The sequence below is a fragment of the Fringilla coelebs genome, assembly GCF_963513975.1.
Source record: "Fringilla coelebs genome assembly, chromosome: 5".
Lineage (NCBI taxonomy): Eukaryota > Metazoa > Chordata > Aves > Passeriformes > Fringillidae > Fringilla > Fringilla coelebs.
Genome location: NC_140033.1, coordinates 68,654,273 through 68,681,876, shown reverse-complemented (window position 1 = coordinate 68,681,876; position 27,604 = coordinate 68,654,273). Strand labels below are relative to the sequence as shown.

Genomic DNA, 27,604 nt, shown 5'->3' with positions numbered 1-27,604 from the left:
AAAAAGAAAACAAAACAAATAAAAAACTTTAAAAAATGATCTGAACAAGTATATGTCAGTTAAACAGTAGGTGTAACAGCTTTTAAGGAATAACTAAAACCTGCTAGTTCTGCAAGGGATGTCCTTTGACCTCATGCAGGTAAGTGCTATAAAATGTGGCATGGGCTCACCAGAGACTCTGCTGGACTGGCTTGACAGCTTTTATTGACAACTGATACCTCCATGAGGGAAATTGTAGTGCATTTGAACAGTCTGGACTTGAGCAAAGCACAGGAATGCTGACACATGGAAATAATTATTGGAACTGGATAAAATGGGGGAGTAGTACATGAAGTGTGAGTAGCTAAGAAGTTGGGCTAAATTAGATGAGAGCCTTTATTAAAGGAGGAAATCAGGGGGCTGGATGTCACATGCTGACTATGCAGTGTCCCTAAAAGTGATCTGAGGACTGATCTTTGTAATACTGTCATTAAGGTTACCAGCCAAAAACAAAACCCAAGGAAAAAATCTGCTAATGAAATTCAGGGCTGAATTAAAGTTTCAAATCCTCATCAATGCAGAGGAGGACAGGCACATCATTCACTAAGAACAGCAAAATGTTGCCAACTGTAAGATTAAACTTAGCAATGTAATAGTGGAAAGTACCCAGGTCATGCACTAAGAAGATATTGAGAATTTTGGCTACCAACAAAGTGCTTATCAGTTGAAAGCAAAGAAGGAGAGAGATCTAGACATCATAAAAGTCACCAGTATTATGTGACATATAAATAGGCAGGTGTGTTTTCAGCATGTATCAGATGAGAGATTTGTGGCAGGGCTGTGTGTTACACTGATAAGGCCTCATCTGGAAAGCCACGTTCACTTTTAATCCCCCAGGTCCTGGAAAGATTAATCCAAACTGGGACAGGTGCAGAGACCTAGGGAATGATCAGAGCACTGAAGAGCTTATCTTTAGTGAGAAGAAGGCATGGCTTCTTTAGCAAAGCAAAACAAAAGCATGGAAATATGGGTAAGGGGTCAACAGTGGTGTGGTATTCAAGCTAAAATATTGCAATTTAAAAAATAAGTGGATGACAGCAGGATAGAATAAAATTCACTGAGTGCTACTGTGAATGAAGCTTCTCAGTACTTTTCTACAACTGTCTGGTTCACATATCCTTACAATTTTTGGGGATTTCTGGGATTTTTGCTTGGAAATGTCTCTCTGAGATTTGTCCCTGTGATTCATTTCATTACAAATTCTGATTGAAAAATAAATCAATTCAAGTCTACTAAAAGTTTGAAATTTCGGCCTTTTTCATTCCTTCCATCATCTTTAAGTGGTAACAATATTGTCTTGCACCTTAACTCTGTAGATTTCCCTTGGCTGGTGCCAATTGTAACACACAGCAGGGTCGCCCCGTAGCATTCCTTCTGTGACTCAGAGAATACATCCAGCCTGTGCCCAGGCCTTCCCCACAGAGGCTTCATTGCATCTCTAGTTTTTGCAGCTAAAATGGCCCTATTTCCTCTCTCAGCTAGGACATTTAACATTCTTTTTAGCATCTATTAGCCAAAACCACTAAGATTCCCTTTTGCAGTCTGGCCTCCCAGTAGTGGCGAACAGGATAATGACGTAAGGTATTCTCTCGCTTTATTTACCTCCCTCTGCCTCGTGCCCCTTTTCTCCCCATTGCTCAGTTCTCTCAAAAAGGTGAATTTCTGACTGCTGCATTTGTTGTTTATTGCCTGGCTTGTCCTCAGGTCCCAGTGTGAACGGGCTGGAGGAGCCCAGCCTGGCCAAGCGGCTGCGGGGCACCCCGGAGCGCATCGAGCTGGAGAACTACCGGCTGTCGCTGCAGCGCGAGGAGGAGCTGGAGGAGGTCCCCGAGGAGACGCTGGCCGAGCACAACCTGAGCAGCGTGCTGGACAAAGGGACAGAAGAGGATGTGCCCAGCAGGTCAGCACACGTGGCCCAGCAGCTTTTTCTGCACCCATCCCAGCTGGCTTTGCCAGCCATTTCTTTTTCTTTAACTATTTACCGTGTTGCGCTTTCTAAAGGTTTTGAGACACAGATTTTTCATCTTGTACTTTCTGTTCTCAGTAGTTCACTACTGTCAGAAGACACCTATAGCACTGTAATACCATGAGATTAAGTTCTAAATGGGAGGGGATTTTTAAATTTAATTTTTCAATTGTATCAAAGGTGAGTCCTTTGAGCAAACAGAACATGCATTCAAATGGAAGGGGGTTCAAAAGTTACCTTCTTTTCTGTATGCTTTGCATTGCAATTGAAAACCATGTTTGGTTTCAAGATTTAGGCTTGACACACATGTAATCCTGACTGAATGCTGGTGCAATGCCTGAGAGGTATTAATGGGAAGCAATAGCTGGGGCTGTTGAAAAATGTGTTGTACCTTCATTAATTTCTTTTTATATGCAAAATTCTGTGCAAGCACACCAGGATCCACATCCATGCAGGTAGAGCTAATGGAAACAGTTTTTGCAAGAATCATTGAGAGGAAATCCTTGAGGAAGAATGCTCATGAACTTTATAGTCAATCACACACTTTTGCAGAGTCTTGGTCTCTTAATACAGTTTCTCACCTACTTGTCTTTGTAGCAATAGCAGCCCTTTCCTTTTCATCTCTGAGTCTCTTCAGTAGTCTTGAAATAAACTCAGAAAAGGCTGTTGTTTGTTTCCTGAATCTTACATATTCTGTGTATGAATTGCCTGCAGATATAGGTCTGTATGAGAAATTGAATAATCTTGGCCTATTTTTGGGAGATATTTTCTTAACTCATCCTTCCTTTAGTTACTTGCTCAGGTTTAGGAATTATATCAACTATGAGAATATAAGCATGGATGATCAGGGCTTTTTACTGCTTTATGTTTCTACCTCTAAAACCAAAGTGTAGAGCTATTGACTGTTGCTACTCTTTGTCTTGATTTCAATAAATCAGGACACAATAGGCCTGCTCAATAAATGGCAAAAAAACTTACAAAGGCCAAGAATTAGTTTAAAAAGTGCAGTTTTGGCATTTTGGTATGAAGCTGATTATCACCAAGAGGTGTTGTGTGAGATTCTGGAGATTGAGGGGAGTACACTATTAGGTTAGCAAATTTGGTTTTTGTTTTGTAGGGTGTTACATTTAGTTCTTTTTGTCCTACATTCATCCCTTTAACATGTTATCAGTATGAATATTTCTGTCTGTAATAGACTGCATTGTATCATTTTCCATGTGAGAACCAGCATGGGCAACTCACATTCTGTCATAAGGAGAAAAGAGGAAATACATCAAATTCCCTGTCAGTTTTACCTGGGAGAATTTAGGTTCCAAATCCAAATATGGAAGCAGTTTACTCAGAAAATGGACAAGGCTGTGTGGGCCAAATATCAGAGAGAGCAGAGGGAGAATTTTCTAGGAGGTTTAGCTATTGGGTATCCTCTGTCCAGCTGTATCCACTCCATGGATAGACTGCAAAGACAGAAAAACTGCAAAGAAGAAAAAAAAGGGAAGAAGTCTGACTACTTTTTCAGTAACAAAAATAAAAAAAAGTTTTGTCTCCTGCAACAAGCCAACCAAAGCCCTGATTTAATCATCTTCACTGTCGTGGTGCAGTGCTGCAGGGTTAGGAGGAGGCGGAGGAGATGGGGAACTCTCTGTTCCCTCCCTGTCTTACAAAGGATGGGTTGGGCTCTCAGGGTTCACTTAGGTGGCAGACAGAAATCAGGCAGACACCTCACATTTTGGTGCACAGCTTCCTATCACGCACACACTGCCGAGAAAGTTTATGGGAAACAGCATTCAAAGTATAGTTTTTCAAAAGAGAGTTAATCTTACTTAATTTTCAATAAGAAAAAGTATCAATTAAGCAACTGAACCCAGACTACACACTAGTCTGAGGTGTGGGAAGCATTTATATGCCTTATTGATTGCCTTTAAGTTGCAATAACCCCCAGTGGGCCATCTCCAGTTTGGTGTCATATCCCATGGCCTTTCAAAGGAGTGTCATGGGACAGCTTCTTCTATATAGGTCTTTATGGCAAGGGAAGAGATTCATTGCCACAGTTTAAGTTTCAGTTCGTCTCCTCAGCACTAAATCTGTACATACACCTTTTTCTAATGAGATACTCAACTGCTTATAGAGCAACCTACCTTGGTCTTTGATTTCTGCTTTATAGAAAAATAAAATTTCAGCTGTGGAATGAATTCGTATAGCACAGGGTTTCCATGCTGAAAGGAATGCTCACTATACCAGGCCATCTCTCACTGCTGTCTTTCAGCTTCTCATTTCTCAGTATTCAAAGGTCAAACAAAAGCCAAGTGATAAATAAAAGCCAAAGAAGGTGAAGTGAGCTGTGTGGTGAAGAATTTGTGTCGTCACTCCTCCATGCGATAAGCTGGCTGGTGGAAGAGCAGCAGCTCATCCTGTTCAGCAGCCATGGCAACAATTTGAGCAGCAGTAAACCTTATTGACAGCACACCAAGCCCCCAGCATGCAGCACCTGTCAGGTTTATTTCCATGCCAAAGGGTGGGAAAGTAAATCAGGGAGAAGGGGAACATCAGTTTTTATCTCTGTGACAATGTCTGCATAAAGCCTTTGGAGTATGCTCTGGTCTCCATGGCTTGCCAACAATGTTTGTGTTCAGTATTTCACATGTGAAAATCAGGCAGCATGTTAAAAATAGCTATTGAGTTTATGCTGTGAAAAAGTGGCTTGTAATTTGAGCAAAATAAAGTTGTTTGTATGCAGACCAGTGAGAAGAATCTAAGAGCCTATGGACAGAAGTGTTTGACAATCAGAGCATGAACAAAGGGTTTCCCTTATTAGCTTTGCTATCAAAAATAGGCTGTCAGACTAGTAGATTAATAAAATTATGTAAATAGTACAACTGTGCAAGTTGTATTTTATAGACTTAGATGAAGTGTAAGCTTTGTTACTTTCAACTTTTTGATTTTCCCTTTCATTGTCTATATGGAATGGGTTCTGCCAAAGCCAGTGATAGTGGGCATAAGGAAGCAGCAGAAATACTATTCTCAGATTATTCACCCAAATTTAATTATTCTCAAACAGCTTTCTCCTTCAGTCAGATGAATTGGGCCTTTTAAGATTTATAGGGGAAGTATCCAACAGTTGCTCTAATAAATGCAGTTTTGTTATGACAATGGTCTATTCAGATAAAACAAAGCTGGAGCACCTTTTTACCCTGCAGGGAGGATCTGTGAGTGTGTTGTAGTCCTCATTCATTTTCCAGTGACAAATCTTTCTCCTCAGTCCCTCCAGGTAGTCTGGTATGTAAGAGTGAGCTAGATTAAATGTCACTGAATGAGTGGTTACATTTCCTGCCCCTGCTGCATATGCTTAGGAACTGTTAGAATTAAACAGAGGTGACTCCTGAAAGGCACTAATGATTTATTGCTTTGCATAGTTGAGACTTTGCTGTGGGAATAATAATCTCATTATTGTAATTATCTTTGCACTGCTTCCTACAGTTTCTTGCCGTCATGTACACTGTGTACTTAATTGGATACATATTTCTGTCTGTGATGCAGAAAAGTGAGGATTTTTTGGTTTTTTTCCTGCATGTCTCCTTAGTTCACATGCTGTATCCTTTGCCTGATGTGTTTTGTATTCTTTCTACTCCCAAAGACTGCTCTGGTTCACAGCAGTAAGTGCCAAAATTATCTTAGGTATCTTAGCAGTAGCTGCTGTATCCAAAGTCATGGCCTTCTACATTCTGTGCTGTGAAGAACTCCTGCACCAATTTATCAAGAGCAATGTGATATGAAGAAAATTCATATCACAGAAGTTTCTTTCTGTTGTATTCAATTGTCTTGAACTGTAACAATAAATGCTGCACAAATATTTGGACTTGGCTTCAGAGGCACTTTTCTGCTGCCTCTCCTCCTTTAAAAGGAAGGCAAGGACCATACTGCAGCCTGCAGGTGATGCTGTCTCTAAAAAGCCTATGAAACACTGAAAGCTGAAAATCAGCGTTATATTTTAGGTTTCTGTGTGTTGAAATGATTTGTTAGTGATCTAAGACTGATCAAGAAAACATTGACTTCATATTCTTGAATGTTATTATTTATTATTAGCAATATGATCTTTTTTTTTTTTTTTCTAAAACCTTACAGTAGTTCAGAATCTGAGATGGAGGAGGAGGATGAAGAGGAAGATGATGAACAGCAACCCCCTTCAGACCTGGGTGGTGTGCCATGGAAAGAGGCTGTGCGTATCCACGCCCTCCTGAAGGGAAAGAGTGAAGAAGAGATTGAGGCTGAGCAAAATCATGAGATTGAGTACAAATATGATGATGAGGAGGAAGAATATGAAGAGGAAGAAGATGAGGAGTCAAGTGAAGGTTCGCTTGGTTCATCCTTTCTTTCTGCTAGTCAGCAGGGAAAAATGATTAGAGTATTTGCCTTGCAGGATAAGAAAGATTTGCCTTGGAAAACTTTACTTCTTCTTTCACTTCTTTGTTGCTCTCATTTTTGAGGGAGTTATTGTCAAGGGAAGCTCGAGGTGGTTCATTCTGGATTCTGCAGGACTTTGCAGGACTTTGCCCACAGGATAGTTTAGAGTACTAGTACTCACACAACATGCTTCCCATACACCATGCCAGCATGTCAATTCACAGCCTTGTGCTGCTGTATTGGCTTATGGTTGGTTTTTATAATTATTTGGAATTAGATTTGAATGTGCCCTTTGTTCTCTGACAGCAGGAACTGGAAGCATTGTGATTGCAGTGTTTCAAGTTTGAGTGCCTCACTGAGGGGTAGTGCCCTGTCACTGTCAGCAGGGCATTGCACAAGAAGGTGCCTGTAGCTCTCCCAAGTCAAAAGATGGTTTTGATGGGAGTTCAGGTAGTTCCCATTTTAGCTTTGAAAGATTTCTGTGGAAAACCTTAGGGAAAGACTCCTTCCCCTGTGTTTGTCTCAGTCATCAAAATGCAAAGTTTGTGCTCAGAATAGACATGTTTCCAGTGTTTCACCACCATGCCAAATTTCTCACTGCTCTTGTCTTTGTCTTTATACTCACATTTCCTTTTTGAGGAGACTTGTAGACTCCAAAGAGCTTTTCTGTAAAGGTCTTTGGCTGCCTACTGCCAGCAGAGGTCCAGTGTGTTGAGTCTTAGTGGCAGTGTCGTTGATGAGCTCAGCAGGCTCCTTGGCTACCTTCTCAACCTAGGAGCTGAATGTCCATGAATAAAGTCTGTGGAAACCAAGACTTCTTTATGAGTATGGCAACATGCATGTTGTGTGTTCAGCCTGCTGAGCAGTGGTGTTCTTGGACCGGTGTTGTTTCATTTGAGCAGTTTTCCTGCCAGGCACTTGGAGCACAGCGGGAGCACGGGGAGCTGCAGCGTTTCCAGGCAGTCTCTCTTCCTGATCCTGTCCTCTCTCTTTCTCTCTTTCCGTCTCTCCATGGCTTGTGTGTGTACACGTGTGCCTGGTGCTAAATGTGGATGTGTGCTTCCCTCTGCTGTAGAGGGGGAGTATAACCCTTGGGAGAGAGAGCTGCAGCAAGGCCTCTGGCTTCAACGTCTCTCAGATGAAGAGGACTCGGGTACACATAAAGGTACCCATGCACTGTCTCCACTTCCAGGGGAAGGTATTAAAGAGCAGGTCCCACATGAAGACTTTCTGTGTTTTATTTCACTGTGTTACCAGCTCCCTCAAAACTGATTCAGTAGCCCTTGTTCATCTCCTGGTTCAAGTGCCATAGATCAGATCTGTCGTTGCCACTGGTTTTAGGAAAGTGATAAAGCTGCCAAGTACCTCAGCATTTATAGAAAACCTGAACAATTTTGCTGCTGTAATTTGCATGAGCAGTGACTTCCATCTAATAAGGAGTATCAGATTTGTTCTACACACACAGACTACTTGCACCTGTGCATTATCTCAGACACATGGGACACATCAGAAGTACTGCCTTTAGACTGCTTGTGTCAGCAAAGTTGCTTTTTTTGTTGTCCTCTGTGTGTGTGTCTGTCTGTGGGGAGAGTCTGGAAGGAAACTAATCAAGCTACAGCAATCCCTCAAGATTCTTCAAACAGTTACATAATGGTCATAAAATTAATCAGACATTCAAATCTAACTGGTTGTGTCATTTTCCATGATGCATTCTCTTGCAGTTTATTTTTGGTTTTTTTGTAACACATGGTCCCAATAGCTTGTTAACCCCTTATTCCCTCAATAGTTCATCAGAGTCAGAATATATAAGAGGAAAATCCAAGTGCCTTCCTGCATGTAAGGGGGCATATGCAGTAATCAAACAGCATATTTTACAGCTGATGGTTGTAATAACAGTAGCTTAGCTTCCAACTTTTTTTTTTCCAAGAGAGAAAAAAAATGGAAGAAGCATTATAACTTTTTTGCCATCTAACTTTTCTGTGATAAGAATGAGAAGTATTAGTAAGGTGGCTGAAGGGCATACCTGAAGAAGTTCCCCCTGTTGCAGTTGCCAGCGTGCTTCAGACCTGACTCTTAAAGAGTTGGTTTGCAGGTGGCTCCTTACTCCAATAAAGTGAAAACATTGAGCCAATAAAGTGAAAATGTTGAACTTGCCCACAGCTTATAAAGTGCTGCTGCTGCAGTGGAAATGGAGGAAAGCTACCACTCCAAATCTAAGTGCAATTAATGCTCAGCTTCCTGCAAAGCTTAGCAGGCAGCCCTGAGGAAAGGCTGTGCCACGTGTTGTTTGAAATTCTCAAGCACTTAGACATTAAAGAAGTGTTAGGTTTGCCTCTAGGCCAAGCAGCAGCCCTTCATGTCTGGCTGTGCTGCTCATTATTTATTGGAAAAATGGAGAGGGACAGGACAGGCTCAAACCTCTGTGGAAAAACTAAAGGTGTGTAGGTTACAGTGGTCTAAATCCCAGAGCAATCCACTTGAAAACATGCAGATCATGTGGGACCTTCTCTTTCCAAGCCTTGCTGAGTGACTCTGTACCTCTCAGCCCCTGCTGGCAAACCTAAACCTTTTAACACAGACCTGTGTGTGTTGGTGCAAGCGCTAACTCTACTCATCCTGGGGGCTGCATGCGAGCGCTTCGGGACGGAGCGAGGACAGCCCGGGCTCCTGTCCCTGCAGGATGGCCAGCGCCTCTGGTAGCCCTCGTGGTTGTGTAATTGATACAACAACACTCTGGTGAGGCAACAGAGAGATAAAGCTGCAGAATCCTGGGCTACATTGTGAATCCTGCTCTGCATTTGGGTTTGTGCCTCTGAGCCCCTTTCCCGTTAATGACCATCTGCTGATTCTGTCCTTCCTGCAGTTCCTTCTGCCTGTTTCTTCTGCGGTTTTAATGCCAAATCTCACACATAGTCATTCCTGAAATGGAAATCCCAAATGCTTTGTCATGTCTGGGAAAAACATGGCTGGGAGAGAGGAACTTGTTAAAATGAGACAGCAGGAAATAATGAGTGCAAGCTTTAAATGCTGCTAATGTGTCTTGTTTCCTTCAAACATTAGAGCACCATATGAAAATCTAACTGCTTTTGAGGTTCTAAACTGCTGCAACAGTGCTTTGCCCTACTCAGTGGTTATCCAGTTGTTGTGGAAATTGACTTCCTACTTTAAAAAGTAAGTGGGCATTTTCCTTTCAGGCTGAGATGTTTGCTTTTGAAGACCACTCCTGCAGACAGTGTACAGGTGACACCTGTCCCCTGCAGAACCAGTTATTTTATTATGGATAAATGAAGCCCGAGTTACAGAACCAGAGCAGACAGCAATAGAGACAGGGTGTATAAATTTAATACCTCAGAGTAAGTGCTCCCAGGGCAGGTGTTCTGCAGAAGTTAAATAAGCTCATCAATTGCTTAAGGTGCCCATTGTTCCCTTTGACATTCCATAAGTAGCTGAGCTTTGTGTAGGCAGGTAATTGAAGGGTAATGCTATTTCTCTTAAACAGAATAATTTGTGTGACAGCAATTCCCTTCTGGGGAGCTGTTAAGTCACAACCAAAATGCTGTTACCCTTCAGAAAAAAAGTTCTCCCTTTGAACAAGTCAGTACAAAAGAGCCTGGAGTAAACAAAATGGTTTTAGGTGCTAAAATTAGCGTGTGCCCATGTGTGCACACGTGAATCCACACACATGAAACTCTCAGATCCATCATGTTATTTAATTCACACAGTCTGTACCCAGACTAGAAAGAAATGCCTAGCCCAATAGTAGGAAATGCAAAGCCTTTTGTCTTGGGGCATCAGTCAGGTGGAGATTGTTCCTCACCTTTAACAGCAAGACATCTTTGGCAATAATCATAACGAATAGGCTGAAGGAGCTGGGAATTTCTGCTAAATGGGTATTTACATACCACATTCTGTTGGGCACCCAGAGAACTTCTTTCATTTCAGCAAAGCTTCTTGCAATAGACATGATTTCTGATGATGCTTTAATGGCATCCCTCTGCCCTTGGAATGGCGTTACTCAGCTTGGATGGGAGGCGTGAGGAGCTGGATTGGTGGATGCGTGCGCACACAGTGCTGAGCTTTTTCTGTCTGTCTTGCAAACTGACCTTAGCCAATAATATTTTCTTTTCTTATTTCCTTTCCTATGATGTGCTACCTTTCCTTTCCACTGTTCTCCCATCTTTTCCTCCCTGCCCTTCATACACCCTGCCTACAACCTGTTATGCCATGCCCTCCTCCTGCTAGCTGGAAACCTTAGGCTGCAGCAGATTGTAAATCCGGTTGATCCTCTGGAGATCCTGGCAGATGTGCACTGGACACACATCCGTGAGAAAGAGGAGGAGGAAAAAATGGTCTCAGCCTCAAAGTCCTCCACCTCCAGAGGTAATCTCCCCCAAGCCCCACACCATCAGTTCCTGGATCCCAGCTGCAGCTGTTTAACTCTGTTGCTTCTGCACCCTTCAAGACCAGTGACTTCAGCAGGGGCAGCAGTGATTGACAGGAACTGTTTTCAAATTGCACTGAAATTACACTTGGTTAAACATTTTGCTTTTCAGGTCAGTGTCTGTTTAGAACTGCTGCTTTCTCAGCTCCGTGACAGTGTGACTTCTGGCCTGTTTGTCTGCCTGCTTTGAATCCATAGCATTTATCCTCACCCCGCACAATTTGGGTAGTGCTGGCAATCAGCCCTCTGTAACTGACTAGGGATGCTAATAGTAGTAGTTCTGTGCTTTTTGTGGCAGGGAAAACGACACTTTTTAGGGAAAGCTGAGGGACTGTGTTGTGTAGCTGCTTGAGCAAAGACTGAACAGGGTCAGCTTCTGTATCGAGTGTGTTTCTCTTCTGCTTCTTTTCTAAGTATGTAACTGCATCTGGTTTTAGCAGGAAATGATGGGAGTCAAAGGGCTTGCACATCTGATCAGTGGTGGGTGTGACACTCCCTGTGTTTAAGATTTGACATTTGATTTAAGATTTGATTTTAAGATTTGTATCTACCTTGAATGTGCAAGCTGTCAGTTACTCAAAGGCAAACTTTGGAGGGGGAAAATGCTGATAGTCTAGATCTCATGTGAGCACCTTCCAGCAGTCCCTGCTGACCTTGTTCTAGGCCGTGTTACAGCGTGTCTTAAGGTAAGTATGTCATAAGTGCTTTATCTGTGGGCTTAAATCAAAGTTTGCCATGCAGCTGATGAGCAGCGGTCTTCTCTCAGTCTGCAACCACGGTGACACAATTATAGAGGGAGTATATCTGCTGTGAGAAGGGCAGTCTTTCACAGAAAAAATGAAATTAGGTTAAAAATCCAGAGCTCTACCTCATGATATTTGATTCCATTCTATTCCAGAGAGTTATCTTTTCCTTACAGTTTTAGATGTTTGGTATAGGGGCTTTTTAAATCCTGGTCTAGCTTGATACACAATTCCAGGTCAGCTTGGCTATACTTATATTTGTAGTTTGTAGAATGCACTGGGTTTTTCTGGTGTGAAATCAGCTCTGTACAAATAAGAGATGGGTATTTTGTTCCCACTACAGCCACAGAAATAGGCTGAGTCCAACTCTCTAACTTTCAGTATTGCTAGAGTGGTTGATTGATGTTCAAAAAGCACTAAGTAAAAAATGTTTACAATGTTTCTTAAGTTTACGACAATTAAGGTTACTTGTGCTTCTACTTGGGGGGTCTGTGTCGCTCTAGTTTCCAGATTTTTATTTTAATTTGTATTTTATTCTCATAATCTGAAGGTCATGAGTTCAATTCTTACTTTTCTATGGGGGGCTGTTAAAGTTACCAGCAACACATGATCATTCCAAAATTGACTTTGTGGTCTTTCCAAATCCCTTTGGGAAGGGAGTCAGTATTTCCTTTCTGTTCCCTGAAAATGGGCCAGCCTAGGACTATCTTGATGTATAGTTAGCTGCTCCTATTGCTCTGTCATATGGCAGAGGTGTGTGCAGGTGTTATCAGCAGTTTGGGTACGTTAAAGGCCATTGCCAACATCTGTTTGTGGCAATCTGTAAGTTTTCAACCTGAGTTCAAGAGACAGACTGTTCCTGGCTGAGGAGCTGTATTCTGTGATCAGAGATGTTTGGAGAGCCCATTGGCAGCAGCAGTGATAAGGTTTGATGTGACAGCCTGGGACAGTGTCACAGCTCCCAGAAATCCCTCTCATTCTGCTTGGGGAGCTCTCCTTCCTCTGCTGGGCAGCACGATTCTGGGACATGTGGGACCCCTCTCTCATGGCTCAGCTCTTCCTTCTCTCAGTTTCCCTCCTCTGCAGAGTTCCCAGGGGAGCACGGTGGCAGCAGCCTGCTGGTCAGATGTGGTATTCTCACTGTGCCACACAGGAATATTTCCTCTAACATTACAGATCCCAAAGGAACATTAGGCCCTTGAGATTTGTGTGTTATCTCAATTTAATTCTCAAGCCTGGAATCGGGTGATTAAAATTTCATAGGTTTTATTCCTGTATTTGCTACTGAAAAATTTCCCTCTGTCACTCTTCTGTTTTAGATGCTGACTGCTGGTCTAATTTTGACTTCTTACAATTTATTGTTTTTTAAATTCAGCATCCGACCTTCCCTCCGTACGCCATGAGGCGGTACAGGCGTGGCTGGAGACGGTCCCTGGAGGTAGTTTGGTGATGTTCTATGTATTCCAATGCACAATAACCCTGCCCCTCTCTTCTCCGTGCCTTCAGCAGCTGAGCTGGTCCTTTAACCCTGGAACTTGCGGCCCTGTCGCTACTGCATGAGTGGAGGTGGAGGGGGGACGGGAGTGTGCATGTCCGCCTTGCTCAGACAGCCCCTTCTCGCATGAGCTCCACACTCACCCTAACCCTCGCCAGGCAGGCCAGGGACAGCTCATCCTGGGGGCAGGAACGCAGGAGGGATCCAGCTGAGCGCTCAGATTTGCTTGGTCAGCTGAAGATGGGGCCAGGTTTTCTTCCCCCAGCCCTTAGACTAAAAGAACACGGGGCTTTCTTGCAGTTGAAAGGTTAAGGGACAGAGAGTGGTTACAGCAATTGTACTTCTCTCTAGCAACTGCAAACCGTAGTTATGTGGTGGAGAAAACAACAAAGAAAAGCTGAAGCTAAGATCTTTAGGAATAGTGGTGGTTGTTGTATTTCTCTTTATTCAGGAAAGCCTCAGGAATGTTGAAGGATGGTAGAGCTCAGCTGATTTTTTGTGTGGTCCTCTAAGCTCTGTTACAAACTGATGAGCCTGAAGATTCTGGGATGACAGTGAGGGAGTACATTGTGTGAAGCTGTGAAGGTGCCTGAATTAGAGGAGCAGCCTGTGCTAGGTGGTTGATCTACAGCTGAGTTGCTTTGGCACATCAGAATAGCCAGCTTGCCTTTAAAACTTTGCTTCTGCTGCTGCTTTGGCAAGTCAGCAGTGTTTACAAGGTGTCTGCACACGATGCAGGCTGCTCACAGCTGCCAGCTAATATGAACCAAGTGCTGATCCCAGTTTCTGGCTGCAGTAGTGTGTAACTTCTGAGTTATGGTGTGACAGCTTTTGGCCTCTTGCTCCTCATCCTAACTGCATATATGTATATGCACAGTATATGTATCATATAACCAGCCACTGCAAGCTTCTTGTGTCCCTCAGAATGGGGTTCACCCTTGCACCAAGTTGTTACCTATTGATGCATCTGTAATCTTACCATGGAGTTTTTTTGTACCAACCTATTTAAAACCTGATTTTCTCCTCTCTCTCCAACATAATCCGTGTGTGTCACATCCATTCATGGTTTCTGAATCTGAAGACCCACCCATACATACTGGATTCAGATATTCTTAACATTAGTAATGTTTTTTGCAAATCTTGGTTAAGATTACTCACATTTGCTACTACCATGAAGTCATTCCATGACATTATCATTTCCAAAGTAACATAAGCTATTGCATACCTAAGCAATGAGCAGACTGGGACATGGTTTGGTTTTGTTCAGTAGATTTATAAATGCTCCTGTGGGCACTCCAGCCTTTTCCACATGATTCAGTTTTCCTGTGCTTGACATAGGTAAGGGTCTGGATTTGATAATCCTCTGATGTAAAGGAATAGGCCAGTACATTATCACATATGAATGGAACTGCATTTCACAGTAGTTGACAGAAAATAAACTACTCCATGCTCACTACAGAGCATGGAAAAAAGGAAATTCTCAGGTTGAAGGAAGAAGACAAACCACCTGCTGAAGGCTGTCTTTTGAAATAAGCAAAAACCTGTATTAAAGGAGAGGCTGCAAGACCTCAGTTTTAGGGGGAATTAAGATTGTTTTCAAGATTCCCTTAATTAAGAATGCAATGATGTGAATAGTTCCAAGAGCCACTAGTAAATAAAAGGGATCAGGAACTGGAAGTGCTCACTTTTTTTTTTAATATTTAAATTATGTTTAATGGAAATGTTTAACCAAAAAAAAAAAGGCAACAAATCATCCATTGCACAGGTTTTGTTTTTTTTAAGTATGATTTAATAATGAGATTTATATCCACACTTTGGTCTTGTCTCTCCTCCTGTAATTAAATGCTGTCAAAAGCAGTAGTGTCAGATGTCATAGTTTTCAGAGTTACAAATTCAAGAATCTCTTCTTTGTTTTAACCTAGTAAATCAAATTGTGGTCTGTAAATGGAAAAAAAAAGTTTTGAATATCTAATTTGAATTACTTTAAAGTGTCTCAATTAATGATCTGTAACAGAAAAAAAGGTTTTATATATGTAATTTTAATTGCTTTAAAGTGTCTCAATTTGTGCACTAGTCACTTGTACAGCATATGCATTTCTTAGGCCTTATCACCAAAGACTGCTGTAGCTGCACAGAGTTAAACAGTTTCCAAGTGTAATAATGGTAAATCCCATACCCAGACTGTCTTTGACTTAGACTCTCAAAGCCAGTTTCAATTTCAAGATGAACAGTCCTGGTTAATTGTGAGGTTCCAGTTTTGACCTAATACACATATGCTATCAAGTGGTGATAACTGTTCTGTTGTGGTAAAGAAAAAACCAAAATCTTCCTGGAAGAACAGTCACTGTTATTCTGGTTTGATGTCCTCCCGGTCCCCTTCTCGTTTAATTTTTCACAACACCTGTTGCTCAGAAAAGCCCTGGTAGCTTTCACTGTAAGTACCTTGGGGACTCCCCAGGGGCAGGCATTCCTTGATTCACTGGAGTCTGGAAGTGTCACTTCACCATAGATATCTCTCCAGGTGACACATTTCAGGATTTCTTGTATTGACAGTAACTGATAAACATCTCCAGTGCAAACTGTTGGTACAGTTCAATAGAACTTTTTCACTGTGTAGTGTTTGTTTTCTTTTCTTTTTTTTTTCCTCAATATTTGAATATATTCTAGCTCCATGTGAGGAGGATGATGTGGAGGATGAGCTGGGCACAGAGCCTGCAGACACAGAAGGGCAGGCAGGTGAAGAGGGAGACACGGGTGCAGAGCTGGATGATGGTAGGGTACCACTGTGCAGCCTTTAAACTGTTGTGTGGACAGAATGTATTGGCAATGAACACTTTGCATGAGGGTACTTAAACCTGGTCTTATTTTTAGAGGTGTGGGAGTTTGTTTCAAATATCTGAGAGGGAGCCAGGAGTGAGGGACAAAAAGAATGAGAAGAACCTCAGTGTCCTGGATTATGTAATGAATTTCTCATGTCCTCTCACCCTATTTCTTGTGTCTGTATTCAATACTAATCCTTATGAATAACAGAAATAGAATTAAATTTGTGAAAGGTCCATAATACTGTCAGAATGCTTCCTGTGCTATTGTAAAATTAACTGCATATGGCAGAAAACATGGAAAATTTTCTAGAGAACTGATAAGGCAGGACTTCAATTACTGATTTAACTCTTTTTACTAACAGTCCAATCATTTACTGCTTACATTTACTGCTTAAATGACTAATTATCACCAAAAATAGAGTGAACATTTAAGTGTTCAGGTTATGAAAGTGGTTAGCACCATGTGAATAGAAAGTATTATGCCCTGCTGGACTTGTATCCAAGTTCTCTTGGTTTTTTCCCTCCGTGATCAGACATCGCCTCTGATGCAGAAGCAGAGTTTCGCTTACGTCAGAGTGGTGCAGAAGGGGCAGAGCTGAAAGTGTCTGAGGATGAAGAAGAAGCAGAAAGTGCTTCTCACAGTGTGACAGAAGGTAATCACTTTCTCTTTAGTGCTTGAATGATGTTAATTGCATTTGAGATAGTTTATGGGATTTAGGAGAAGAGTCTCTTGGATTTGAACTGTCTCACAGCTCTCAGTGGCAAGGTCTGTGCTTGCATTAACATTTTGAGAAGAATGTTCTGAATCCATTAGTTACAGTTTTGTAAAATGTGAGAACCCTTCTAACTGTTTTTTTCTTGTAAAAGTTGTTATTAAAAAGCTTGTACCATTTTGGACATTTAAAAAATTTTTTTGTGTTCCAGATGTCCGATCTAAAATTTGTAAAAAGCCAAAAAATTTGTTACACACTACTTGCTGTGTGTAACATTAAAAGAATGATAGAATATTAATGGTTTGTGTATTTTTGTAACATTTTTCTTTTCCCTAGATCCATGCAAGCCACCCATCCCTATCCAGCCCTCTAGTGACAGTGTTCTTCCTCTGTCTCCAGCTGCTAGTCCCAAAGCAAAAGAAGCAGAGGTAAGAAAGGGAGTCTTTGACATTTTCTGCTTAGCACCTGTAGTTCAGTAAAAGAGTTCATTGGATAAACTAATGAGGACTGACAGCAGGGGGCTCTCCTTTCCTGTCTCTAATATTTATGTTGATCTTGAAAACTGACTTCATTTAGGCTTAAAATATAATGTATACTATCTGTTTGCCTATCTTCAGGGTGCAGTGGCTCTATCACAGCCACACAAGTTCCCACCACAAAGCCCCAGGCAGAATTATACTGGGTATTTCAATTTCAGTAAGCAGCTAGCAACAGGTATATGTGATAAATGTAGGGAGCCATAGGTAAGGTGTTTCCTGTTTAGCTTGGTCTGGCTCTCTTTGATGGGCTAAAAGCAAATTCTGTGCAGCTGCAATTGAAAATTACCAAATTACCAATTACCAGTAGTAACCAAAGCAGTGCCTCTTTGTTCCAGAGCTCAACATAGTTCAGCTTAAGGAAATGAGTCATGTTGGTGTTGTACTGTCATGTTGTCAGCCCTGGGAGACAGCTTGCAAGTGCACTGCAGTGTGTAAGAGCTGGAAGTATATGACCCTTAAAATGTTCAGTTCAAGTTTTCCCTTCCAAATGTTTTGGTTTTATTTTTTTTTTAAAGTAATTGCTAAAATATTGCTAAAATATTGTCTTGGAGAGCTTTGGCATAAACCAGTTTACTTTTACAGTGGGCTGAGTCTGGCTTGCTGACAGCATTTGCTGACAGCGTTCACTTTCTAGAAAAATAAAGTTTGTTTTTTTGATGGCCATCTAATGATTCTGGCAGACACAGTTATTGTTTAGCAGGCAGACTTTGGGACATTAGTATTTTGATACTTGGATGGTTTCCTTATTTCTAGCTCTGTTAAAAGCAAAAAAAAAAAAAAAAAAAAAAGGAAGCCGTATTCTCATGTGCTCAGTGATTATTAATATTCCCCCTTTTCACTTTTCTTTAGGATGCAGAAGGTCCCCTGGCTGAAGTCTGCCGTGCAGGAACATCTCCAGAGCCACGCTTTTTTCCTGAGCCTTTCATTCTTGAGGAAAGACCAAAGGATGAAATTCCCAAAGAAATGAAAGTTAAGAGCCCTTTGGTGCCACCATCTCCAGTGTTGTCCCAGCCTGTTGCATCACCAGAAGCCATTGCACCCCCATCACTAGCAGAGTCTCAGCCAGGAGCACCAGCACTGGCCTCATCCCCAGCATCTGCTCAAATGCCTATCTGTTCCCAGCCTTTGCCTTCTGCTGAAACATCCATTCCATCCCCAGTGGAGCCTCCAGTATGTTTCCAACCTGTCCCAGCCTTAACATCTACTCCTTTAGCCAAATTGGCCCTGAGGGGCCAGGATGGTGAGGTGGAAAAACTGGGGAGCCCCACTACTGCAGAAGAAGCCCTGAAACGGAGCAGCCTGGTGGAAGAGTTCTGGATGAAGAGTGCTGAAATCCGAAGGAGCTTGGGGCTCACCCCTGTGGACAGGAACAAACGCTCAGAGAGCAACTTCACTGTGTCTGCTCTGGAGACAACTCCTCAGAAGACTTTCAGTAGCAGGAATATTTCAGGGGATGAAAGGATCCATCCTGTGAAACCCCAGCCTGCCCCAAGAAGGCAGGGACTGTCCAAGTTAGAAAATGAGCAGATTTCTCTGCTCACTCCAAAGTCTCCATCAGAAAAAGAGCTAAAGATTTCCAGTGAAGTACGGGGAGAGGTATCCAGCAGCTCTGGGCTTGGCCTTCAGGAGAGCTCATCTAACATGAGAACTATGGCTAGCCAGAGCTTCAACACTTCTGACTCCACCATGCTAACTCCTCCATCGAGCCCGCCCCCACCACCGCCTCAGAACGAGGAGCCGGCCACGCTGCGCAGGAAGAGGTACCAGGCACTCTGGCAGAATGAGGTGGAAGCCAGGTCACCTCCAACACCAGCATCAACACCTCCTGCTCCCCGACACCAGGAGCCAGCCCCTCCTGCCAAGGAGACGCCCCCGGCCAAGAGGGAGGAGGTGCGGAAGTCGTTCGCGGAGAGCGTGGATGAAATTCCGTTTGCCGATGACGTGGAGGACACGTACGATGACAGGACGGAGGACTCGAGCCTTCACGAGAAGTTCTTCACACCCCCTACCAGTAGGCCAAGGCCAGAGAAACCACATCTTCTGCCCTTGGTCAAAGAAAATGGTGGTCCTCCCTCCATGGAAGGAGGGGTTCACCACAAGAAGAGAGTGTTCCCTGACATTTCTGTGGAGGCCAAGGAGCTTGCTGAAGAGAGAATGAGAGCCAGAGAGAAGTCTGTCAAGAGCCCAGCACTACGAGATGCCATGGCTAAACAGTTGTGTAAGATGAAAGACATGGAGATGACTGCTGCTGCTGCTGCTACTGGGGCCACAAGGGCACGAAAGGCGTCTTCCATGCCCTTGAAGACCAAAGAGTTGTTTTATGAGTCTCCAAAACATTTGGCCTTGAAATTAGCAGAGGGATCCGCACGAAAACATAATTCTGCTGCTGAGAAGTACTCCACTCCTCCTGCTGATATGGCTGGACCTGAAGGGTCTGTCAGCTCTTCAGAAGGCTCCAGTGGGAAGAGTAAGAAAAGAAGTTCCCTGTTCTCCCCTCGTAAGAACAAAAAGGAGAAGAAATCCAAAAACGATAGCAGACTTTCTGACAAATCTAGTGGTGGCACAGAGGAAGCAACAAAGCCTAGGTCGTTATGGAAGTCTGTTTTCTCTGGCTATAAGAAAGACAAGAAGAAAAAGGCTGATGAGAAATCTTGCCCAAGTACTCCCTCAAGTAATGCCACTGTGGATTCTGGCAAGCACAAACCCTCTCCACTGATTACAGCTGCAGGTATAACAGATAAGTGCCTCTGCACTGTGCACTTCTCCTGCTTTTCCAAGGTGTCCTTGAAAGTAGTTTTGGTTTGCTTTGTTGTTCAGCTGCTGTGCTGAATGCTGCTGCTCCCCAGTGTCAGATGGGCAGAGCAGGGTAAGTGCTAGGTTCTGGATTTGTGTTTCTGCATATTTACAGAGCCCACTGAAAAAAAATTGGAATTCTAACTAAAGGCTTAACTCTCAATATGGACAAGGTACATCTGTTTTATGTCTTAGATTTGAGAAATAAGCATCATTTATTGGAATTTGTGACATTTCATCCCTACTTTAAATCTGATCTTCATCTTTTCTTTGGCTGATCTCTCTTCTTTCTTTCGCCTGGCTCCACAGAAGCTGAAGACTGCAGAGATGCTGTTATTCCTGTTCTCAGTAATCTGATCTGTCTGCTGATCTCTGAAGGAGGGATTTGACAGCCTCCTGTAAATCCTTCACATGCCCACCAGTTGCAGGCAGAAATGTTTAATGGTAGTTTGGGATATACAGTAAAGAAGAGTTACCCATAAATATGATTAAAAGCAAACATGTTACATTTATCTGGCAATGTACAAACAGCCAAAAGAGAGCCAGCTGCTGTAATTCCAAGTGCTTTATCTATCCTAAGAGCATTGATGCAACACAAAAAGAGAACCATGATCATTATTTCTAACAGCATTTGGAGAAAGTGATGCTCTCTTAGAACAGCTCACACTCATGCTGGTCATTTTGTGGAGCTGGGCTTCTTTGATCCCTCCCAGACAAAACAACTGACACTGACATGAAAGGACTGTGTATTTTTGGTGCTCAATCAAACAACCTACAGCTGAGCTCTGAAGAGTTTACAGAAAGGATTGTTACCACTTCTCTAAAGTCCTTCTTTTATTCCCACCTTGACAGATTTACAGCTCCGTCAGCACCTGAGTTTCTCAGAGGACTCCGACCTCTCCAGTGACGATATTCTGGAACGCTCCTCCCAGAAATCCAAACGAGAGGTATGTAGGTAGGAAATGCATTTTAGATGGGTCTAGCACCAGTCAGATCACAGACTCAGAGAATCACATCAGAAACCTAGGTGATTAATGTTGTTGTTTCTCTTTCTCCCATGGAGCAGGTCTTCCTTTAAGTTGGCTGGCTGTCCTATCTAAAATAAGATGGTTTCACTTGTTTTCATGATTACAAGCTACTCTGCACTGTTATTGTAAGAAGGATCCATTGTCTCACTCTCCCATTACTTTACTGGGCACTAAAAGGAGACAGACTGGTCAGGAGTCTCCTGGATATTCCTTTCCCCCTTTTTAAAAGTGGGATTTTGTTTCCCCTTTTCTAGTCAGTGGGAACTCCACCATACTGCCACAGCTTCTCAAATATGATGATAGTGGCTTAGGCCCTTCCTCTGCCAGTTCCCTCAGAACCTGTGCACCTGTAGGTGCCTTAGGTGTTCTTTCTCCTATATGGGCAGTTCTTCATTCTCCCAACCCCTTCTGTGACTGGGATGCTGTGGCTGGAGCCACTTGCTGGTGAAAATCAAGGCAAAGTTAGAGCAGCTTAGCCTTTTCCATATCCTGGATAACCAGGTTTCCATTTTCCTTCTGGAGAGGGCCCATGTTTTCCCTAGTCTTCCTTTGTCCCTGACATACCTATAGAACCTTTCCTTGTTGCCAATGATGTCCCTGGGCAGATTTAATTCTGTCAGGGCCTTAGCTCTCCTAACCTGACCCTGGCTGCATAGAGAATTTCCCTGAATTCTTCCCAGGCTACCTGCCCCTGCTTCTACCCTCTGTAGACTTCCTGTTTCTGTTTGAGTATGTCCAGGAGCCCCTTGTTTTCATCCACACAGACCTCCCAAAATTTTTGCCTCTTTGTTAGGATGCATTACTTCTGAGGTTGGAGGAGGCAATCCTTGAATGTTAACCAGCTTTCCTGGGCCCCTCTTCTCTCCAGGGCTTTATCCCTTGGCATTCCACTAAGCAGATCCATGAAGAAGCCAAAGTCAGCTCTCCTGAAGTCCAGGGTAGGGAGCTTGCTGTGCACCCTCCCTACTGACCTAAGGATCTAATATAAGAATTTAGTTCAGTTGCACACATTTATATGTGGAAAATGTATAGTGAAAGCAAAGTTTCAAAGTTAGGTGTTTTTAGATTATTTTATTAATTTTTAGAATGTCATTATTAATGCAAAAACAAGGGAATAATTTAAGGAACTGTTTGATCATAGTAATGAAGAATCCTGCTTTCATTGCTGAGAGCCTCTAAGCTCTACTAGATAGAATTGGCAATATGGAGGACTATGTAGAGATTTTATTGACCCCCCAGAACACTAAGGCTCTTCTGGTGCACTAAAATGAAAACTGTGTTCCCACTGTTCTTTCCTGGTGGTGCCTGGTACACATGGTAAAAAAGCTCAAGAAGAAAAGAGCCTCTGGGAGGGAAATGTCACAGGCACAGTGGCCTGTGCCTCCTGTCTCAAACCTGTCATCCCATGTGCACAAATCAATCTCAGATGCCAAGTTGATCCTTGGCTGAGATGGCAAAGGTGTGGAAGCACTGCAAATTGAAGTGTCATATGAAATGCTTTCTAAGTATATGTGGTAGAATGAACTAGAATAGCTAATGAATGAATTTAAGGCTGGTGGAAGAAATTGATGAACTAAATAGGAATTTTCTGTATTTACTTATCTCTCTTTTAATCTCTTTCCCTAGTTGATCTAGATCTCATCTGAGAGGAAGATTATTTTGTTTTTATTTTATTCCCTTTTTTCTCTCCCCCTTCCATTCCCCCTTGCATGCCCTCAAGGCGTTTCATGAGAAATTCTGCATTTTCCAAGAGATGCAGAAGAATGAGGTACCTGGGGCCAACAGAGGACAGATACCCAATACCCGGGGTTCAGATAAGAGTTACAGAGTTTTTGGTCTGCCTTGATGGTCATTTTTTTCTATGCTGTGGCACTTAGATTTAAAATGGCTTTTGCAGAAAGAAAGATCACATTCTAAGCACAGGAGGGGATGATAAGTGACAGTGGCAGATGCCTGGAATCCTCATACTGAAAATATCTCCCAAGCTCTGTCAAGGATCTGGTGGTAGTGTCTGATTTTCACTCATTTGCTGTTGCTGAAGTTACATTAAGGATTTATTTACCCAGCATCTGCCTGTTTTCTTAAGAATAGTTTTGAGAATGTATTTATTTAGAGGTTATGGATCTGAAAACTTGACTTACCTCATTTTGTTGCATCCTATCCAAGGATGTAGAATATACATGCAAACACTGGAATGCCTTGCTGTCAAAAGAAATGTAACCAAACTTCGAGTCTGACCAAGCTGGGTTTGTACTGGTTTGGGGTGGGAGTTGTATTTTTTAAGTTATAACCTGCCTGCTACTTTATATGGGTAAGAGCTGACTTACTGTTTGCTCCTGAACTTCTATGTGAACCCCTTCTCCAAACTGAAATCCTGTTTGTGCTGCTTTTGTGGTAATGTAGTGAGCTTGCTTCCCAGACAGCCTGCTCTGTTTAGCCTGCTCTTTGTGATCAGCAGTGAATTAATTCAGTGTTGTTTAATGTGGTGTCTCTCAAGAGAAGCATCTTGTAAAGAATTCCTGACGTGAGCGCCCCGTGGGTGTTGTGTTTGTAGGTGTACTGTCACCATGTGTGTGTTTGTCATTGTTCCTGTACAGGTGTGGTGTTGTGCTCAGGTGTTCACCACCACGGGTAGCTTGCTTTTTCCTGTAGCCTGCAAACATGCTGGTGTTGTTCTCTGGCTTCTCGTTTGTGACTGGTTTTAGTTAATAGAATGTGAGAGTGCAAAATGCTGTCTGTTTGCCCTGAGTGGCACAATGCCTTCTGGACTTCATGGCATGAAGGGAAATTTACCTCCCTTCTTAGCTAATGAAGCTGAGTGCTTTACTGCCTTATATTTGAGTATAGGGTAGCATAGCATGTCCTTGCCTAGAGTAAGTAGTGATTTCCCCCTCCTTTTTCTGCTCCTTTACCCCTCCAGTTTTAGCTCCTCAAGATCTTTGGAGGCTCTCCCTTTAGACAAGGAGGTTCTATTAGTGCAGGACACATAACTCACTCTGAGCCCTTCTGGTGTTTCTTAGTTCATGAAGCAGTGAATAAGATTTAGAATTCGGTTAAATGTCAATTATCATTTCTATGAAATAGAGATAATTTAAAACTGGAATAAACACAACTCCTAGGAGAGACAGTAAATCAGAATGTAAATGGAGAGTTGTGTGACAGAGCAATACATGGTTAGCCGAGCCAGTTCAAACCAAATATGTTCCAGAAATAAGCCATTATTCCAAACCTTAAGCCTGAATTTCATACTCATACAGGTAGACAAAGGCCAAAAAATTCCTCTAGAAAAAGGTATTTCCAAGTTGACTGTATCTTCAAGGAGGCTGCCACAACTAATTGCCTTCAGGAAAGTGCTAGAAACTTGATTTTGTAGCCAGAAGTTCCATTGTGCTCCATCGGTCTGGGTCACATTCAGCATTTGCACAATTTCGTTCCATGTAAAAACCACTTTGTTTTATTACTGTGCATCTGTTTTCAATGTTGAACTGATTTTGCTTCATTTTGTGCATTTTTTTTTATTTTTCTCCCTTTACCATTGCCCCTTTAAAGTCGATCTATGTACCACACGCCTTGGCATTCAAGAGATCATACTCGTCAAAGGTAGTGTCTCCCTTTCCCACTAGTTGGCCATTGTTGCATTGCATGTCCCCCTATACATTAACCCATTGAATCCATAGCTCCAACCACATGTGCACTAACATCAACTCTGACTGTGCATGCCTGAGATGTTAGCAGACATGGGCAGCAAATTCTTTGTAGAGGATGTCTCCCAAAAATGCATAAAGCTCTGAAATGTCTGGTTGGAATGCATGCATTTATCAGTGCACCACCGTGCAGTGATGTGGATTGTCTGTGAGCTTCAGAACAAATTGGTTTTCAAGGCACTTAAATATGTTTGCATATTCTTCTTTTTTAATGCTTCGAATGTGAGTTCAAATGAATCATCACACTTCAATCAGCAGCTTTCAAAATTGCTGAGTTGGCTCAAATCTTAGTGAAATTCTGTGTCAAGCTAAAATCAAGACAGAAGTTGCTGCTTTCTGAAATTCTTATTGTCTTGTCTTTGCAGTCACAACAGTGTTATATGGGATAGAAAGGTCATGTGTTCTGTCTCCTTACCTTCTCACTTGAGTACCATCGTGGATTTGTGTTTTCAAAAAAGAAGGAGTAAAGTGTGAGCTTTTTGAAGCTTTAACAGTGGTGCTTGCCAATGACTTAGCTGAGGGATTTTTAATTAAGCTGTGATCCTACCTTAAACACTGTTCACTGAGAACCACCAACAGAAGTAGACTGTGGCAGCACAATAACTAGATCTAGCAAATTTCAGGGTGGTCTGACATAACATTCTATTCTTGAAGTTGACTGTCCATGGAGGAGATCTCTTTCCAGAAGTGGAAGACACATGTTTACAGCAGCCCCTTAAAGCTTACATACATGTACATGAGAAAAGAGGCTTTTTCATCACTGTAGTTTACTTAGTGCAGTTGTCAAGTATTTTTTCCACTCTTAAATCTCTTTGAGAGAAAGCCTTTCTAGGCTATGATGTATCCAACTAGTGTATCTGGTAAGATCCTAAACCAAATTTCAGTAATGTTAGAAAGACATATTCTTGAACTAGTTTCACTGATAGAAAAGAAGAGGAAATACCCTTTTATTTCTATAAACTTAGCTTTTCCCCTTTTGGATGGCTTCTGGTGGTGCAATATTCTACATTAGTCTATAGTAATTTCTTAGCTTACACTGCTATAACCGTTCATGTAGACAAGCCTTTACCCTCTTTTAAAATGAAATCAAGGGAACTCCTATCAAGATGAACCCTCTACATGGTACTCATTGATTTATCTAAATCCATTTGGCTAAATTTATTGAGAAATGAAAATTACTGAGAATAAAAACTGGTTTGATCTTTGGGAGAGGTTTCATATAGCAGTGGAAGGCAGGGGGGTGGGATGTCATATAAAATCACAGCTTTGCAGCTGGCTTAAATGCTTCTTCACTCCTGATTTGATCCTGAAATTATTGCTCACTGCACCGTGAACACCTTTGCCTACAGAAGCTTGACTTTTGACACAGCCATGGCAAAGACAGAACACCTCCCTTCTGAGATTTTTGGAAGAGAAAATGGTCATCCCTGCCCTCATATCCCTGAGCATGTAAATAAGATCTGCTGCTGTTTTTCCTTCCTTCAGAGGGCCTACACAGAAGAGGAGCTGAACGCCAAGCTGACGCGGCGAGTACAGAAAGCTGCCCGCAGACAAGCCAAGCAAGAGGAGCTCAAGAGGTTACACAGAGCTCAGGTAGTGTCTCACAAGCCTCTTGCCATGGCACACAGACAACTCTGTGTGAATGCACCCTGATCCTGACATTCCTCTGAGGGTATCAGAACAGAATCTTCTCTTTCTACCTGAGTGCTCCTGCTCCCTCTTTCAAATTTCATGTCATGCCACAGAGAAGTGAAGGATGGCTGAAACCTATCACAAGAGTTTTACAGTGAGATAAATAATGCCCATAACACCTTTCTAGCAACCATCATGCACTGAATGGAACAGTGATACTCACAAAATGCTGATGGAGCTGCACCTATCATTGCTTTGCTAGGTTTTGCTGGTGGGTGATATGTTATCAAATTAACCTTTAGTTACCAGAGAGTCTGCTGGAAAACTGCTGACAGCATCCACATGCAATGGGGTTTGTCAAAAACTGCAGCTGACTGAGTAGCATCACCTTTCAGTTCAGTGTTCAGGAAGGTCATAGGCGTTGTAGCAAATAAATGAATATATCAAGGTGTTTGCAAATTTAAGAATTAAGATACAGCAGGGTGGGGAGGATGCAGTCACCAGAATCTGTGATGCTTGCTGTTGAAGCAGTATCAAATGTAGGGAGCCCCCAGCGTGAGGAATGATTGATATCTGACTATTGATTCAGAAGGCTGAACAATTGCTTTATTAAAATTATACTATATTACATTAATACTATATTATAACTATACTAAAGAATACCAAAAAGATACTAAAGAAAAACCCACGACTCTCTCTAGACAGCCAGGACACAGCTTTGACCCAATAGGCCAAGGAATCAAAATAATCCTTAGTAGAATCTAATTGATAAATCACTTAGGTAAATAATCTTCCTAACACATTCTACATGTGCAAAAATAACAGGAGCAGTAAGTAGAGATAAGAATTGTTTTCTCTTTCTCTGAGGTTTCTCACTGCAATTCCCAGGAAATATCCTTGGGAAGTTGTGCCTGTCTGCTCTCTATGAAGGTTACAAAGCAGGGTGTTGTTGAATACAAATACTTGTTTTTGAAAAGGCAAATCTGACTGAAATCTCTTAGTACTGGATATGTGCTGCAGACAGAGCAGGAGAATTGCTTTGGTGAGGTTCTGCTCCATTCTTCTCTGAACAGATTATCCAGCGGCAGTTGGAACAAGTGGAAGAGAAGCAGAGGCAACTCGAGGAGAGAGGAGTTGCTGTGGAGAAGGCCCTTCGAGGAGAAGCAGGTATCCATCACAACTTGGTTTGGTTTTCCATGTTTTCTTACCAAGTGCTTGTGCAGTAATCCGTAGCTGTTTGGATTTCAGAGGCAATTGGACCATTATAGCCTAGAGACTGTTCCCAGTGTGA

General features: G+C 42.3%; 1 protein-coding gene across 26 annotated transcripts in view; it reads left to right on the top strand.

The window, feature by feature from the left end:
* MICAL3 (microtubule associated monooxygenase, calponin and LIM domain containing 3) overlaps nt 1–27,604 on the top strand; it is a 173,574-nt gene that overhangs the window by 124,292 nt on the left and 21,678 nt on the right. For 16 of the 26 annotated variants that reach the window (XM_084206569.1, XM_084206570.1, XM_084206568.1 and 13 more), the window contains 13 exons: nt 1,744–1,939; nt 6,125–6,351; nt 7,479–7,568; nt 10,646–10,783; nt 12,963–13,025; nt 15,750–15,854; nt 16,438–16,557; nt 16,954–17,045; nt 18,006–19,884; nt 20,802–20,896; nt 24,527–24,577; nt 26,167–26,274; nt 27,387–27,480. In XM_084206569.1, the coding sequence (XP_084062695.1) occupies nt 1,744–1,939; nt 6,125–6,351; nt 7,479–7,568; nt 10,646–10,783; nt 12,963–13,025; nt 15,750–15,854; nt 16,438–16,557; nt 16,954–17,045; nt 18,006–19,884; nt 20,802–20,896; nt 24,527–24,577; nt 26,167–26,274; nt 27,387–27,480 (3,258 nt within the window). Of the gene's footprint in view, nt 1–1,743; nt 1,940–6,124; nt 6,352–7,478; nt 7,602–9,463; nt 9,575–10,645; nt 10,784–12,962; nt 13,026–15,749; nt 15,855–16,437; nt 16,558–16,953; nt 17,046–18,005; nt 19,885–20,801; nt 20,897–24,526; nt 24,578–26,166; nt 26,275–27,386; nt 27,481–27,604 lie in introns of those variants that run through there. The other 10 variants (XM_084206574.1, XM_084206573.1, XM_084206571.1 and 7 more) reach the window with 6 other exon arrangements.